An 18,405-nucleotide genomic window follows, 5' to 3' on the forward strand; every position below is an offset into this window, starting at 1 on the left:
GCGCGTGTGTGTCTGTGTGTGCGTGTGTTTGGGGCTGCGTGTCTGCGTCCCTTCATGGGTGCGTGTGTGCTCGTGTGCGTGCTAGCTGCGTGTTAGCTGCGTGTGCGTGCTAGCTCTGTGTGTGTGTGTGTGTGTGTGTGTGTGTGTGTGTGTGTGTGTGTGTGTGTGTGTGTGTGTGTGTGTGTGTGTGTGTGTGTGTGTGTGATCGACTGCCACTGAACTGCAGCAGTGGGCGGGGGGGGCTTCCCGGCGCAGGGGAGCGGTGAAACCCTCTTACATAAACACTCGCTCAGAGGATCTGTGCTTTCCAACACACTCCTACACAAACGCACACACCGGCACCGGGAACATGTCGATAAGGGCATCTGTTATGTAAAGACAAATAATACAACGGCAAACTCTAAATTATGCAAACCGAATTAGTCAGAGCGCAGAATGGACGACACGTGTGTAGTGAGCATGGACCCAGCGGGAGGCAGGAGGCCGCCATACACATGCAGTCGAATTATACAATATTCCCATTTCCCCCCTCCCCCTACAAGCACACATTCTCTCTCACACACACTAACACACACACACACACACACACAGACGTAAAGGTGTTGACACATGCATTTATCTGCTCTTTTGACATCATTCGTTTTAATGTCTGCCAATCTCGTTCTTTAATATTGATCACACTGCCGCAGCTACTCTCACTTCCATTTACAACAATATGCTCCCAGCCAGAAGTGGTTATGTGTGTGTGTGTGTGTGTGTGTGTGTGTGTGTGTGTGTGTGTGTGTGTGTGTGTGTGTGTGTGTGTGTGTCTGTGTCTGTGTGTGTGTGTGTCTAGGCACATGAACATCTCCAAGATGCAAATTTCCCATCTCCCCCTGGTAATAACAGCCTTATTAAAGAAAAGCTTATCTATCCATCGCCTAATTAAATCTAACTTAACAACACATAATTTTGCATTTATTCCATAATCAAGCGACCTCCGCACTGTGCTTGTCTCGTTGGCCCATCGTGGGTTTATCTTTTACTTCATGATGCCTCATCTCTCTCTCCCTCCTCCACCTCCACCTCCTCCTCCCTCTCTCTCTCTCTCTCTCTGTCTGTCCCTCCTCCACCTCCTCTCTCTCCTCCACCTCCTCTTCTCTCTCTCTCTCTCCTCCACCTCCACCTCTCTCTCTCTCTCCTCCACCTCCTCTTCTCTCTCCTCCACCTCCTCCTCTACTCTCTCTCACCTCCACCTCTCTCTCTCTGTCTCCCCTCCACCTCCTCTCTCTCTCCTCCACCTCCTCTTCTCTCTCTCTGTCTCTCTCTCACTCTCTCCTCCTCCACCTCCTCTTCTCTCTCTCTCTCCTCCACCTCCTCTTCTCTCTCTCACTCTCGCCTCCACCTCCTCTTCTCTCTCTCTCTCTCTCTCCTCCACCTCCTCTTCTCTCTCACTCTCTCCTCCACCTCCTCTTCTCTCTCTCTCACTCTCTCCTCCACCTCTCTCTCTCACCTCCACCTCTCTGTCTCACCTCCACCTCTCTGTCTCCCCTCCACCTCCTCTCTCTCTGTCTCTCCTCCACCTCCTCTTCTCTCTCTCTCTCTCCTCCACCTCTTCTCTCTCTCTCTCTCTCTCTCTCCTCCACCTCCTCTTCTCTCTCTCACTCTCCTCCACCTCCTCTTCTCTCTCTCACTCTCCTCCACCTCTTCTCTCTCTCTCTCTCTCCACCTCCTCTCTCTCACTCTCTCCTCCACCTCTCTCTCTCACTCTCTCCTCCACCTCTTCTCTCTCTCTCTCTCTCTCTCTCTCTCTCCTCCACCTCTCTCCACCTCTCTCTCTCCTCCACCTCCTCTTCTCTCTCTCTCTCCTCCACCTCCTCTTCTCTCTCACTCTCTCCTCTTCTCTCTCTCTCTCTCTCCTCCACCTCCTCTCTCTCTCACTCACACTCTCCTCCACCTCTCTCTCTCCTCCACCTCCTCTTCTCTCTCTCTCACTCTCTCCTCCTCCAGTCCGTTCAGCACATTAATGCCCAGTGGACGCCCCGATTTGTGGTGACTGCCCCCCCCACGTCTGTGTGTGAGTGGGAGTGTGTCTATGTGAATGTGTGTGCGTGTGTCTCTTTGTGTGAGTGTCTTTGTTTGAGTGGGTGTGTGTGGCCTTGTGATTGTGTGTTTGGCCTTGTAAGTGTGTTTGAGTGAAAGTGAAAGTGCAGCCTTGTGTGTGTGTGTGTGTGTGTGTGTCCACGGGAGTGAGTGTGGCCATGTGAATATGGGTGTGTGTGTGTGCATCCTTGTGTGTGTGCGTCCTTCTGCTTGTGTGTGTCTTTGTCCATGTGAGGGTGTGTGTGTGTGTGTGTGGCCATGTGAATATGTGTGTGTGTGTCCTTGTGTAAGAGTGTGTGTGGCCATGTGAATACGGGTGTATGTGTGTGTGTGTCCTTGTGTAAGAGTGTGTGTGTGGCCATGTGCATATGTGTGCGTGCGTGTGTGTGTTCATTGACCTGGCATGGGGAAACAATTGGTTTGTTGTGAAGAGCTCCTCAGCCGGCGACGCTGTGCCGGCGGTCAGGACGGGCTCCCGTCACTCATGCCCCTGAACAGCTCTGCCACTTGGAGGGGGGCTGAGGGCAGCGGGATAATGTGGAACCATGCCTTTGTGGAGGTGTGTGTGCACGCCTGTGTGAGTGTTTGCATGCATGTGTGTGTTAGTAGCACTGGTGGTTCAAGCAGTTCTCGTTTTATAATTTATATTAAGCACTACAACCTTGCAGCCGTAGGGGGGGGGGGGGAGAGAGAGAGAGAGAGAGAGAGAGAGAGAGAGAGAGAGAGACCACAGTTCGATGTATTCCTGTAGACCGGTTATCAGGATATCAAAGACTCTTCTTCAGTGTATTTGTGGAAGGGCTGCGAGCCTGGAGACAGAGCCGCTGCACGGCCCCTTGTTAACCCCCCCCCCCCCCCCCCCCCCCCCGAGTCTGCTTCACAACAGAGACAACCTCCCGCCAACACACACACACACACACGCACGAACACACACACACACCAACATGTAGGCCCTCTCTCACACACACAAACAACCGCACAAACATACAACACGCCCACACATGAACAAATGCTCAAACACCCACAAACACAAAAGCATACACATGAGATGTGACCCATCCCCCTTCACACACACACACCCCGACCCAACACACACTTCTTCTGTGTAGGTTATGTAAAGCGCGGGACGGGGAGGATGGTGGGGGGTTGGGGGCCCCTGAGAGCATCCTTGTCATCATCCATTAAACAGCACCCCAGGTCTGACTAAACAGCCGCTCATTAATAAACAACGGCAGAGCGGTTAAATGTAGATCCTGCTCCCCCCCCCGCCCCATCACCCCTCTATCGGGGTCCCCTACCTGGTCCGAGTGGGGGCTACACTAATGTGTGTGTCCGGTGGTGCCGGGGCAGACCGTGAACAGAACCATGGAGAGAGGCAGCTGGAAGAGGGGCAGTGCCAGGACACACACCGTACGGGACCCAGTGGCTGTAGAGAGGGAGGGAGGGAGGGAGGGTGTGTGTGTGTGTGTGTGTGTGTGTGTGTGTGTGTGTGTGTGTGTGTGTGTGTGTGTGTGTGTGTGTGTGTGTGTGTGTGTGTGTGTGTGTGTGTGTGTGTGTGTGTGTGTGTGTGTGTGTGTGTGTGTGTGTGTGTGTGTGTGGGGGTTAGCAGGGAGAAGTTGCCATGTTGACGGGACCTCCTGTCCTTGTCAATGAGTGTTAGTGGGAGACATATGTATTGTGTTATCTCCGCTACGCAGTCACAGTGTGTGTGTCTGTGTGTGTGCGTGCGTGCGTTGCTGACATCCCACCAGGTGTCCCCGGGCACTGCAGTTAGCAGCAGCTGAGAGGTAAACACACAGCCCTGTGGTAGACCCCCCTCCCCGCAGCCCTCCTCCCCCCCACCCCCTCGGTGCCCCGCCGTTTACCCACAGTGCAACGTTTCCGCTCGCTGCATCACTTCCTGACTTTTCCTCCTTTGCCCGCTTCTTCTTTTCCCAGACGTTGGTAATCCTCCTCCATCCTCCGCCGTGACGCCCCCCAGCGCTGGTCTTACCCCCCTGCTCCCCCTGAAGGAGCCTCGTGAGACACCCCCCCCCCCCCCCCCCCCATTCCGCCGGCTCAACACAAAGCCTTTTCCCGACAAATTTAAAATTCTTGGACCAATCGGAGCTCGGGGGAGGGAGTTCCGGTCGAAGACGAACCCCAACGCCACAGTCCGCCCAACTGCCAAAAGAAAGAGTGGCGTCGGCCAAGGAGAGAGCAGCGGCCTACGGAGAAATTATAACGGCTCAACCGAAATAGGAATGATGCATAAACTCTTCAGGCTTTTCTCCGGAGAACATGTCCTCGCTCTACCTCCCACCGGATTCAGGAGAGCAATAGAGTCAGTGTTCTGATCTGATTGGTTTGGCCGTTTTATGAACAGTGTAAAGGCCGATTCACACCTCCGGATCCGGACGAAACTCGTCCGTCCGTACCAAACGTTGTCTCCGGGACTACCCTTCGTACCTCCGTCCGCTTTCAGCGTTGCTATGGAGCTTAAGCAAAAACATCCTTTAGAGGGCAGTGACTGTTGTGTTGCAAAATTACCGGCATCGACAATCGCAAACATGGCACCTGTAGAGGAGATGATTCGGTGGAACGTGACTCCCTCACCAACCCGCATATTCTCTCCTCAAAATGTTTCACAATTTTTAAATGACCAGTTACAACTCATTGCCAAAGTAGGTGAACAATAAAATAAAAAGGTCAGGTAAATAGGATAATATTAGGAAACGAAACGACCTCCGGGACCAGACGATAGGGTTCCTATCAGTATTTACCGTAGGGTGTGAATGGGCTGTAAGGCTGCGGTCTGGATTTCAAATCAATAGTTTGGTGGCCAAGGCCAGAATAATATTCATAGTGAGCTTGAGTATGTGGACGGTCTGAAGAGGCTCCCCTTATCCCCCTGCAGCTTCCTCTCCTCTCCACCCACTGGTCGGTCCAGACCTCAACACGGTTAAAGGCTGCAGAGGTCTGGTGATGGTGGAGATGAAACGAGGGGAGGGTCGGGGGACAGAGAGGTGGGGGACGGCTGAGACCCAGCTGAAGGAGGTGTCCTCCTTCAGCGGTCCCCTCAACAGCGACCTCAAACCAACACTGGAACACAGGACGGGACATCAAAGAACTTCAACCTGCGTTTTCTTAGTGAAGCAAATAATTATGTAAGCAGCCCATTGAATAAAGAACCGAATACCTAAGTAAAGAAATCAGAAGAGCAGCGTTTGGGTCTGTTTACTCTGGGCCAGGCGTGCCGTCGTGTGTGGGATCGCTCCCAGGTACGGGGCCGACGGAGGTCCGACCGCTGAACACCTCTGGAAGGTCAGAGCCCACGCCCGGCGACGGCCAGCTGGCAGTCTGCCAAGCACAGGAAGTCAGGAGGCGTGTACAGTGTGTGTGTGTGTGTACAGTGTGTGTGTGTACAGTGTGTGTGTGTACAGTGTACAGTGTGTGTGTTTGTGTGTGTGTGTGTACAGTGTGTGTGTGTAATAGGTTACAGTGTGTACAGTGTGAGAGTGTGTACGCAGTGTGTACATGTGTGTGTCTATGTGTACGTGTGTATAGTGTCTATGTGTGTAGTGTGTCTAGTGTCTATGTGTGTAGTGTGTCTAGTGTCTATGTGTGTAGTGTGTGTAGTTTCTATGTGTGTAGTGTGTATAGTGTCTATGTGTGTAGTGTGTCTAGTGTCTGTGTGTAGTGTGTATAGTGTCTGTGTGTGTAGTGTGTCTGTGTGTGTAGTGTGTCTGTGTGTGTAGTGTGTCTAGTGTCTGTGTGTAGTGTGTATAGTGTCTGTGTGTGTAGTGTCTATGTGTGTAGTGTGTCTGTGTGTGTAGTGTGTCTGTGTGTACGTGTGTATAGTGTCTATGTGTGTAGTGTGTCTAGTGTCTATGTGTGTAGTGTGTCTAGTGTCTATGTGTGTAGTGTGTGTAGTTTCTATGTGTGTAGTGTGTATAGTGTCTATGTGTGTAGTGTGTCTAGTGTCTGTGTGTAGTGTGTATAGTGTCTGTGTGTGTAGTGTCTATGTGTGTAGTGTGTCTGTGTGTGTAGTGTGTCTGTGTGTGTAGTGTGTCTAGTGTCTATGTGTGTAGTGTGTCTGTGTGTAGTGTGTCTGTGTGTGTAGTGTGTCTAGTGTCTATGTGTGTAGTGTGTAGTTTCTATGTGTGTAGTGTGTCTGTGTGTGTAGTGTGTCTGTGTGTGTAGTGTGTGTAGTGTCTATGTGTGTAGTGTGTCTGTGTGTGTAGTGTGTCTAGTGTCTATGTGTGTAGTGTGTCTAGTGTCTGTGTGTGTAGTGTGTCTAGTGTCTATGTGTGTAGTGTGTCTAGTGTCTGTGTGTAGTGTGTCTAGTGTCTGTGTGTGTAGTGTGTCTGTGTGTGTAGTGTGTCTAGTGTCTATGTGTGTAGTGTGTCTGTGTCTATGTGTGTAGTGTGTCTAGTGTCTGTGTGTAGTGTGTCTGTGTGTAGTGTGTCTGTGTGTAGTGTGTCTAGTGTCTGTGTGTAGTGTGTCTGTGTGTGTGTAGTGTGTCTAGTGTCTGTGTGTAGTGTGTCTGTGTGTGTAGTGTGTCTAGTGTCTGTGTGTGTAGTGTGTCTAGTGTCTGTGTGTGTAGTGTGTCTGTGTGTAGTGTGTCTAGTGTCTGTGTGTGTAGTGTGTCTGTGTGTGTAGTGTGTCTAGTGTCTGTGTGTAGTGTGTCTGTGTGTAGTGTGTCTGTGTGTAGTGTGTCTAGTGTCTGTGTGTGTAGTGTGTCTATGTGTGTACGTGTGTCTAGTGTCTATGTGTGTAGTGTGTCTAGTGTCTATGTGTGTAGTGTGTCTAGTGTCTATGTGTGTAGTGTGTCTGTGTGTGTAGTGTGTCTATGTGTGTACGTGTGTCTAGTGTCTATGTGTGTAGTGTGTCTAGTGTCTGTGTGTGTACGTGTGTCTAGTGTCTATGTGTGTAGTGTGTCTAGTGTCTGTGTGTGTACGTGTGTCTAGTGTCTATGTGTGTAGTGTGTCTATGTGTGTACGTGTGTCTAGTGTCTATGTGTGTAGTGTGTCTATGTGTGTACGTGTGTCTAGTGTCTATGTGTGTACGTGTGTGTGTGGATGCTTGTGAGCTCTAGCTTCCCCTGTATGGCGGTTAGACCAGACCCCGAGAGAGGAGGGTCTCAGGGTACGAGACGCCCATGAGGGGGGCTGGAGGAGACCAGGTCAAAGGTCATGAGGGGGACTGGGGAGGAGACCAGGTCAAAGGTCAGGGAAGAAGGAGGAGAGGAAGAGGAGCAGGAGAAGGGGGTTAAGGAGGAAGTGACCTCGATTTCAGAGGAGGAGGGAGGAGCCAAGATATCGGGGGGGGGGGCATGAGTCAGGAGGGTGAGCCGATCGTCCTGATCACTTGACCCATGGAATTACCACGGCGACGGCTAATTAGCGGCGAGGTAAGCTCCAGTAATTAGCCTATTGTGCCTCGGACACAAGGCTGTATGCATTTCACCATCTCTCTCTCTCTCTCTCTATCACACACACACGCGCGCATGTTGCCATGGATACCTGCAATCTTTCCCCATCACCGCACTGAAAGGACAGCGGAAAAAAAAAGGATGAGAGAACGAAGAAAGTGATGTGAGTGAAGAGCAGGGAGGTATAGCGTGTATATATATATATATATATATATATATATATATATATATATATATATATATATATATATATATATATATATGTTTCTACCAGGAGGCAACAATAGGAAGGAGCTCAGTTTACCTGAGGTGTGTTGACCCAACAACCTGAAATACATTTCCTCAACCTGACAGTACAACACGCCAACACACACACACAAACAGCAGAGTATAGTAAGGAAGTTGTTTCAAGACCCCCCCCCCCCACACACACAGACCCCCATCACAGAGAGCAGTGCGGATCGCTGGAGGCCGATGTCACGGATCTGTACCGTTACCTATGTGATGGGAAGTACTGTTGCCATGGGCAACCGCGAAGGCACTGACATCGGATTGACCCTTTGCACTGAATCACTATGTTAACGTACACAGGGATGCATCTGCACCGAGACCCGTGTGTGTGTGTGTGTGTGTGTGTGTGTGTGTTGCATCGCCCACAAACAGTTCTGAGGTACGGAATAGTTTGTCTGGTCCAGACAGTCTACACACCCAGCCCCTTGTCCCTGACTGGACACTTAAACACTGATTGTGAATGTGTTTTAACACACGCACACACTCTCACTCACACACTTACGTTGACTTGTTACGTAAGCCGCCATAGAACATAGCGCTCAGACGAGGGGCTCCGGTTACGCGTCGCTCCGAGCACACGTGCCTCCGATGGCTCCCGGCGACCCGGGCCTCAGGCCGGCAAGTAAAGGACCGGCTGTAATTAAAACGTCAGATGTGATAACAATGCTATGAACATTTAGAGCCAACGTTATTATGTATATGAATTAAATATTTTTCTATTTTTCTAATGTGAAAAAAATATATAATATCCTTATATCCATATTTGGGTAGACTTAACTAAATTCAACACGATTCATTCAAGTGGTATCTGTTAAAGTGAATACACACCTTGCTCCGCGGCCAGGAAACAGGGAAACTTGGCCCTAAACATCACTCATTGAAGGATCATGCGAAGCGATGCGTTGCGTTCGGAAGCCATTTCTCATTCTATCCTAAAGCGACAGCGCCACTATGTGGCGAAATAACAGAATGCAGCAGTATTAAAAATATATACATAATTCTGTTAGAAAGACTTCTATTCTTGGTTTAAGTTCTAAACAGATCTGCTCACCAAGAAATGCTATACATATAAAGCAGTAAATTTGAAATGTATAAATGCATTTAATCTGAATTGTTTTGAGGGTTGTTTATTTCGAGGTTATTGAAATGGTAGACATTATTTAACTTGAAGACATTAAAATACTTTTCTACATGCAAAAATCCATTTCTGCCATCGTTAGGAATTATAATTTTGATTAGTGTTCTTCTTCCACACCCGCATACACAGATAGCAGACGACGTTTGGAAGTGAAAGTCTTGTCTCATCAAATGGATGCTAAATTAATCACTTGTAATGTCTTACTATAGCTGCAACCAAACCCATTCCAGAAACTTTATTTGGTTTAAAAGGTGTAGTGATTGTGTTTGCAGGATTAACCGAACCATTCCTCTGGTGTAAAGTGCATTCTCACTCTAAATAACCATTCAGATCCGGAGGCAATCACCAAGCCATGCACCACTCAGGCTTCAGATGGAAGAAATCACGTAGAGCATTACAGTTCTCCTTTCCTTTATTAGTAGAGATTCGTTAACTGTAAATTACAGCGTTAGCTACCGTTATCCCAGCGCACGAGTGTACTTTATTAGCATTGGCACAAACAATACACTTTAATAAGTTGAATATCCTCTCTCTGTCAAAGTCCCCGTGCACAACACGGCACCCAATGCATTTAAATTAAATAAACTCAAATCAGCAACACATGTTTAAAAAGGCTCACAGAAGATAAACCAAAGTCAACGTAACGAGAGACTCTCCGCCCCGGAGCGGAGGTGTTGAGGTGTCGCAGCGTTCTCCTGCCTCGGTGCAAACTTCAGCAAATTAAAAACAGAAAGTCCTCCCTTTGCCTCGTTTAAAAAGTAAATCACCAGCATAGACCGTGAGGCGCGGGGTAAAACAGATGCAGTTGGAGCGGACGGCAACACAGCACGGCAACAGAAGTTCTGGCCGCGGTGGTTCCTGTTCACAACGCCGATAAAGACCTCGTAAAGGCGTCAGAACACGGTTTGTCGGGTTTCAGATCGACAAAAAGATTCTGAACTGAGATGAACGGGTTTTAAAAATAAAATAAAGTAAAGAGAAAGGAGAGAATAAGGCCAGCAAGCTCATTTGTACAGTTAGTTACTATTTACAGACTGTAAAATCATTTACCCTGAAATGATATGGGTCGTCTCCCTCTTGTGGTTTAAAATAGTCACCGAAAGAAAAAAATATATATTATAATAATAATAATCACAACATGCTTTAAATGACTCCCAGTCCTAAAATAACCATGCCCATCGCAAAACCAGTCCTGAACGGACACCAAGACAATACTTTAATATTTAATTTGGAACTACCTCTGATCCTGGGGAATGGAGACATTGGTCAGAGTCAGGGCCAATCCCTCCCAGCCCATCAACACCTTCTCTAGGGTGGCACGGTGCTGCTACAGAGACCGACTCCTGGAGCCCTGACCAGACAGTCCCATGATGTTACACCAGCGTTACTGCTCTGCTCAAAGCATCCTTGTACCTCAACGCCTCACTACCAGACCGTGTACCCCCAGATCGGACCACAGGCTGCGCAGACGCCCTCCGTCGAGGTCATGACCCCATCTGATGTCTCACGACGACACACTGGCAGTTTGAGCACACTTTGGGACCGCTGCGAGAACGACGGATGGTCCATCAGCCAGCCGGCGCCGTTTGAGGCGTGTTCACGACGGTACGGTCTACAGGGGTCAGAGGTCAGTCAGCGAGGGCGTCAGCGAGGGCGTCAGCGAGGGTGAGAGAGAGGCGGAGTCAAGAGGCTGAGACGACAAGTAAACAAATAAATAGATTAAATAAAAGGCTCCACATAGTCCTCATGGTATACGGTGATGCGATTAGCAGACGACTCAGCTTAGCGTCAACACAAGTTAAGAGTGCGCTACACATTAACGTTTAGGTAAATGCAAGTAGAGTAAGAAAGTAGCAGTGTTACAGTTAGCCGAACCGCGGAGGGACGGTGGGGGGGGGGGGGGGGTAGGATGCTGAATGCCCCCGAACCCACATGTGTTAGACGGACTCCAGCAGGTACAAGGGTGGGGGGGGGGGGGGGGCTCAGGGAAGACATGGAGAGAGAGAGTGGGGGGGGGGGGGGGGGGGGTCAGGGAAGACATGGAGAGAGAGAGAGTGGGGGGGGGGGGGGGGGGGGGGGGTCAGGGAAGACATGGAGAGAGAGAGTGGGGGGGGGGGGGGGGTCAGGGAAGACATGGAGAGAGAGAGTGGGGGGGGGGGGGGGGGTCAGGGAAGACATGGAGAGAGAGAGTGGGGGGGGGGGGGGGGGGGGGTCAGGGAAGACATGGAGAGAGAGAGAGTGGGGGGGGGGGGGGGGGGTGAGCTCAGGGAAGACATGGAGAGAGAGAGAGTGGGGGGGGAGGCGGTAAGCACAACCTTGGCCTACTTAAGCTTGAGCGTGCCGCTAACGCTATCCTAATGTGCTCACGGCTCAAGAGATGGTTCCTCCTGACAGGAGCCAACCGCCCAGCGCCAGCGGGGCGACCCGGAGACGACGCCTCTGGTTTGTTCATCGGCTGGACTCCAGGGACGGAGTGGAGCCACCAGTAGGGGTACAGACTCCAAAAGCAACGACGCACGTGAAGTCAGCGGGTCTGGGGGTGAATGGGAGGGGACAGAGGGGGTGGTGCTCCTGGGGACCGGGGTCAGAGGTCAACCGATACACGCTGAGGACCCTCCAGGGTGCGTCGAACGCTGCATCACCGCCTGGGCCAGTGGGGGCTCCGTGCGAGAGACATCAGGATTAAGCCTGCAGACACCTGGAGCCCCGACCGCCGGGCCACGACAGGAGCTGGGCTGTGGGGGGCGGGGGGCCGACACGAAGCGAACCACAAGGTCTGAATGAACACCACGGCCATTATTAGAGGTCTGATCAAACAAAACGCACAACATTTAGTCAGGGAGACGATGAGCGGCCTGACGCAAGCAGCCAGGGAAGGAGCGGGTGAGTTTATGGGATGTTAGCTATGATCCACATCTGACCTTTGACCCTAGACCTTTCCCCTACCCCCACCCCCAACGAGTTTTGTAATCTTGGGAAGACGCGTGTTCTGCACGTCCGTGTCCGCGTGGACGTTGGGTAGCGGCAAAGGGAGGGAGGGGGGGAGGGGGGGGGGGGGTTCCGTCGTTAATAAAACGCGTTTCCGACATCAGAACTTAAATGCATTATTTTCACCCCCTGCGAGTGTGTGTGGGAGGTGGGTGCGTGTGGGCGTGTGGGAGTGTGTTGGAGTGTGTGTGTGGGTGGTGTTGGGGGGGGGGGCCCATGAGGCGGTACTGTGGGGGGGGGCTGAGCGCCTCGCCGGTCCAATCAGGGCGTCTCGACGCTAGCGGCCATGACCTTCTTCTTGGTCGTCTTCTTCACCACCTTGGTCTGAGTCTGGGGGGGGGGGGGGGGGGGGGGCAGAGGGAGAGGGCAGGTGTTGGTCGACCGTTACACTCGCATTTCATCAGGTCGTTCTCAACAACTGGAAATATGCTACAAATTTGGGATGACATTTTCCCTATAAATAATTCACCGAATCGCCCACTCTGGGGGGGGGGGGGGGGGCGTTTGCTTGCAGACAAACAGATTATTATTTGGGGCAGCAAACATTATTACTACTACTTATTATTCTGTTGACGGTACAAAACAAATCCATGCATCGTTGGCGCCCTCTGGTGGCCGTGGCCGTTACTGTGCATGGAACAGGTTCGGTCTAACTTTGTTACAGCAGAACTTAAGGGCGGAGACGGGCGGGACAGCGTCATTAAACGCCCGGCTCACCATCAGACTCAAGGTTCCTCTAAAGAGGCTGCAAGGCATGAAGCCACGCCTCGTTCTGGAGGTATTGACGATGCCTTCAGAAGTAGAGATCACAGATCACAGGCGTACAGATCCCCGCCTCGGATCGACACCATCACCCAACCCCCTCCGCCATCAGACCTCTGGTTAGCGATCTAAAGACTGATCCTCTATTGGGATGGATAACGGGTTGTTTGACCCCGGGGGGGGGGGGGGGGGGGCTCCTACCTCCGTCTTGCTGGCGGCGGGCTTCTTGACAACCTTGGCGGCGGTGGTGGTGGCTGCGGCGGCGCGCTTGGGGGGCTTCTCCGTGGGGTCCTCGTCCGACTGCTCCGTCCGCGTGTCCGACTGGTCTGAGCCGTGCTGCGAGGAGGCGTCGTCAGGGACGACCATGGACAGGGAGCGGGCTGGGGGGACACAGGGGGGGGGGGGGGGGGGGGGGGGGGGGTCAGACCGGTGGGGCGGGGTCAGGGAGAGGTTGCACCCCCCCTGGGTAACGTGCTCGTGACTTCAGTCGATTCTGCTGCATGGCCGCTACCCGAGGCCTCTTTATGTGGTTTATAAATTAACCCCGGGCCTTGAAAGCCGCTGCATTAACTATATTGTTTTGTATGTTATTTTCCACTTTTAGATTTTTCACAAAAAAGCTAGACTGGGTACCCCCCCCCACGTTCTGCCGACGACTTCAGTTCGCCCCGCAGAAGGGTCTGGAGAAGAGCAATACATTTCTTTCTGCTTCCGATACGTTTGCGGGAGCTCCCTTCTCCCTTCTCTCTCTGTATTCAGACCGCAGCGTGTGCGACCCACACAGAGGAGCGTCGGACACAAAGAGGCCTCTCCTCCCACTGGAGTCACATGCTCGGTCCCTCTCCCTCCTCTCTCTCTCCCCCCCCCCCATCCTGAGCCAGCGTTTCATCTCTGGCGTTCTGCAGCAGCTCTAAATCACATGACCGCTGCCGGGCTGCCCGACCACAGCCCCGCTCGCCGCCCGTCCTACTGGCACCCCGTCCTAAAGCCCCCCCCCACGCTGGTTCTGATGTAAACCCCCAGCTCTGGTGAGCGAGTCCTGGCCGGGCTCTCTGGGGGCGCCACACATTACTCATGTGGGGCTGAGTCCCTGTTTTATCCCCCCCCTCCCCCGTGTGTTTTGTGTGTGCGTGTTCACTCTGCACGTCTGTGTGTCTGTGTGTGTGTGTGTGTGTGTGTGTGCGCGTGTGTGTGTGTGTGCATGCTCAGTCTGCATGCGAGTGCTCATTTGTGTGTGTGTGTGAGTCTGCTAACTCTGCGTGTGCGTTTGTTAACTATGTATTATCACTCTAAACGTGCGCGCTTGTCTGTCTGTCTGTCTTTGTCTCTCTGTGTGTGTGTGTGTGTGTGTGTGTGTGTGTGTGTTGTGTGTGTGTGTGTGTGTGTGTGTGTGTGTGTGTGTGTGTGTGTGTGTGTGTGTGTGTGTGCTCGCTCTTTGTTCGTGTGAGTGTTCTAACTCTGCATCGTGCGTGTGTTTTGTTAACTGAGTTCTTACGCTGCTGTGTGTGTGATCACTGCGTGTGTGTTTGTTCACTGTGTGTGATCACTGTGTGTGATCACTGTGTGTGTGTTGTTCACTGCGTGTGATCACTGCGTGTGTGTTTGTGCGTTCACTCTGTGGTGTGTGTTTGTGCGTTCACTCTGTGTGTGCATGTGTGTTTGTGCGTTCACTCTGTGTGTGTGCGTGTGTGTTTGTGCGTTCACTCTGTGCGTGCGTGTGTGTTTGTGCGTTCACTCTGTGTGTGCGTTCACTCTGTGTGTGCGTGTGTGTGTGTGCGTTCACTCTGTGTGTGCGTGTGTGTTTGTGCGTTCACTCTGTGTGTGCGTGTGTGTTTGTGCGTTCACTCTGTGTGTGCGTTCACTCTGTGTGTGCGTCCACTCACTCTCCCGCCGGGTGCTGGTGGTGCGGGTGCGCGGCAGCGTGCTGGCCCCTGAACCCCGTCCTCCAGGGGGTCCCGTCGGGGGCGGGCCTCCGTGGAGCGCAGCCCCAGGTCGTCGTCCGCGTTGATCATGGTCAGGTCCTGCATGCTGAAGCTCCGCAGCTTGTCAGAGAGAACCCCCTGGCCCTGAACACACCCAGAGACCCCCCAGTCAGAGAGACCCCCCAGTCAGAGAGACCCCCCAGTCAGAGAGACCCCCCTGGCCCTGAACACACCCAGAGACACCCCAGTCAGAGAGACCTCCCCAGTCAGAGAGACCCCCCCAGTCAGAGAGACCCCCCAGTCAGAGAGACCCCCCTGGCCCTGAAACCACCCAGAGACCCCCAGTCAGAGAGACCCCCCAGTCAGAGAGACCCCCCTGGCCCTGAACACACCCAGAGACCCCCAGTCAGAGAGACCCCCCCTGGCCCTGACACACCCAGAGAACCCCAGTCAGAGAGACCCCCCAGTCAGAGAGACCCCCTGGCCCTGAAACCACCCAGAGACCCCCCAGTCAGAGAGACCCCCCTGTCAGAGAGACCCCCCAGTCAGAGAGAACCCCCAGTCAGAGAGACCCCCCAGTCAGAGAGAACCCCCAGTCAGAGAGAGCCCTCGTCAGAGAGCCTCGTCAGAGAGAGCCCCCTGGCCCTGAACACACCCAGAGACCCAATGGACCCAATGTCCTGCAGGATCGCTTAGCTCCGCTCATGGGCTCCTGCACGGCACGACAATCTGATCAGCGTCGGGACTTCTGCATAAATCAAACTTTGTTCCTTAAAAAGACGCTGTGGGCAAGTTTGCTCGACTGTCGAGAGAACTAGCGGAATAGCGGTGCAGGATAAAAACGTCAACGCCAACAAAAATTGACACTCCCTCCCTCCCCTGTCGAGATGAAAGCACAAATCTGATTTACAGGGGGGTTGTTTTCCCTTAACCGTTAGGGAAGTGCTGCCCTGAAGGGCCAGCATTGAGCCGAGAGTGGTCGAACATCTCAGCTCCAGCAGAGGCACGACGCAGTCTACTGGAAAAACATCCTCACATCGCACTCCACTCACTAAGAGCTGACGGATCGCTGAGCCATTTCTACCTAATCACACTCAAACCAGAGCCCTCCAATCCTCTCTACAGCTTCATCAAGGAGCTCCCGAGCCCCCCAGTACGGCTGAGTCAGAGGAGTGTGCGTCTCAGGTGGGCGGTGAGTGCAGCTTACCTTGGTTGCCGCAGTGACGGCTGCGGTCGCCGCGATGTTGAGCCCCCTCTTGCCGAAGCGCATCATAGTCTCGTAGCTCTTGTCTTTGGCCTGGGTGATGTACTCGTCTATCTCCTGCCAGGGGGAGAGAAAGAGAGAGAGAGGAGAGAGAGAGAGAGAGAGAGAGAGAGAGAAGAGAGAGAGAGAGAGAGAGAGAGAGAGAGAGAGAGAGACGAGAGAGAGAGAGAGAGAGAGAGAGAGAGAGAGAGAGAGAGAGAGAGAGAGAGAGACGAGAGAGAGAGAGAAGAGAGATGAGAAGAGAGAGGAGAGAGAGAGAGAGAGAGAGGGGAGTCAGAGAGACAGACAGACAGAGTCAGAGAGAGAGACAGACCGACAGACAGACAGACAGACAGACAAGAATATAAACAGACAGAGAGGAGACAGAGCACAGACGCAGAGAATGACAGAGAGAGATAGAAAGAGACAGGGGGGGAGATAAAGAGAGCCAGAGACAGAGAGAGATATGAGGGACATTATATGAGGGTAGATTATTCAAGGCATTATCTAAGCCCCAGAATGGGTTGAGATATTGAGCTTAGACTGGTGCATTAATAACAATGAGGTAGAAGTGGGTACCTTCTCCTTGTTGGACAGGGTGGGGGTGGACGAACTTGCGGTAGAGGACACTGGAGCCTTTGGTTGTAGGGGGACAGGAGCCAGATGACAAAGGCAATCTTCAGCTCAAAGTAAAACGGGAACCTGGGGACCAGAAGGCCGACAGGATAGGGTCAGAGGAGGGAGGAGACACCGGTAAGAACACTAGGGGAACTAGACCAGAACCACTTTGTGTAATGGATAGAACACTAGAAGAAGTAGACCAAGAGAGGAATGAGAACAGAAAACAGTAAATATCACTTAAAAGGTTCCATTGATGTTTTCCCGAAAGCGTTTTATTTTTCTATAGATTAGGATATGTTTAGGATATGGATTGCATAATAATTTAAATGGCAATTTTGGCCTACGGAATTATCTTATCGTGAAAGGTTGCAATTAATAAATAAAAATGTATTATTATCACATAAACTAAAAAAAAAGTGGTTAAATATATTGCAGCTCCACAGATTATTCATTGCATTGTTAATATTTTGATCAAAGACTAAATTGCAAAAAGTAAACCGCAAAAAGTGAACCACAATCCTGATATTGGGCAAAGTAATCACAATAAATGCTTGATAAACATTAAACCCAGATCAGCCCTACGGACTCACCAGGACAGCACCAGGTCAGTCAGCGTCTCCGCCGTCGAGAAGAGCGCAAAGACTATCCAGTACATCATCCACTTCACCTGTGCGCGCACACACACACACACACACACACACACACACACACACACACACACACACACACACACACACACACACACACACACACACACACACACACACACACACACACACACACACACACACACACGATCTGGAATCAGGTCAGGCCCCCCAGTAGACCAGGCTGGGGCCCGTGTGGGCCATCACGTGGGGGGGCTTCATGTGTGCATACTGGGCCACGTCCAGCCAATACGCACACCCTATGTGGTGGAGCACTCTGATTGCATCATCGTGCATGACTGAGCTCTCTGAGACAAAGGGGGGGGGACTGGGACTGGGGGCATTCGATACAACGTTTATCAAATCAGTTCCACGGCTACAAGGCGGCGTTACAGAGATGCGAGGCGTGGGCCGGCCTTACATCGTAGATATTGTAGCGTAGAAATGCTTTTGGCTGAATATAGGTCTGCTATCTCCTGGTGGATAAAGGGAGGGAAGCGCGCCCCGGGCATGAAGATGAATCATTTAATCCGGTGCGGCTGAATCACTTAACCCTTTCTGCAAGACAAACCGGGAGAAGGCCGACAAACCGCCGCTCTAAAAATGGCATCCGCCCCTCACTCTTATTCGGCCTTCACGCGGCCGCCTGCCAGCCATCCATTGAGAGGAGGTTGCTATGGTAACCCTCCAGGAGGAGGCTGTGGTCCCGGGAGGGGGGCTGGGCTGCGGGCCAGGGCCAGGGCAGGACGCCATAGCCTCTCCTGCCGGTCCCTACTTTACATCCGAAATAAAGGAAGTGCAAGGCGACTTTGCATTCTGCTAGAGTTCTCCGGGCCGTCCGAGAGCTGTTCCTGCGTGCTAGTATCGGTTTCCTTGACCCACACGGGTACAGTTGGACCATGCAGGCTGGATGGGGAGCCAAACCATACAAATACATCCAGACAGCGCCCCCACTGGTGAACCACTCGTTACTGCAAGGCCCGTTTCAAGTTCCCATAAAGAGGAAAGTTAACCCTGAATCAGTTGAAGCCCGTTATGTTTGGTAGTATTATGGATTATGTTTTTTTAAGTGATTGTATAAACGATCTCCAAATGGTAGTTTGATTGGCTGAGCTCCCTAAATCGATCAAGTGTAACGTGGGTTTGGACCAATCCCCTTGCCCCAATGTCCCAATGCATTATCATCATCTTATTATCTTTCCCTCACATTGCATTTTTTTCTTCTTCGAGGAGATTCTCCTACAGACACTTGGTTTTCCTAACCTTTAATAACCTTATGATTACAGCAGGACTCGTTT

General features: G+C 51.9%; 1 protein-coding gene across 1 annotated transcript; it reads right to left on the reverse strand.

Annotated features, from left to right (window-relative positions):
• Positions 1-11,595: 11,595 nt before the first annotated feature.
• reep2 (receptor accessory protein 2) lies at positions 11,596-17,310 on the reverse strand (the record flags this gene model as incomplete). Its single annotated transcript, XM_060062961.1, is given in 9 exon segments — positions 11,596-12,242; positions 12,876-13,054; positions 14,558-14,614; positions 14,617-14,740; positions 15,804-15,917; positions 16,419-16,442; positions 16,444-16,482; positions 16,484-16,541; positions 17,051-17,310. Coding segments are annotated over 9 exon segments (924 nt in total), but the record flags the coding sequence as incomplete, so codon positions are not given.
• Positions 17,311-18,405: the final 1,095 nt, after the last annotated feature.

This window comes from Gadus macrocephalus, chromosome 10, assembly GCF_031168955.1.
Source record: "Gadus macrocephalus chromosome 10, ASM3116895v1".
Lineage (NCBI taxonomy): Eukaryota > Metazoa > Chordata > Actinopteri > Gadiformes > Gadidae > Gadus > Gadus macrocephalus.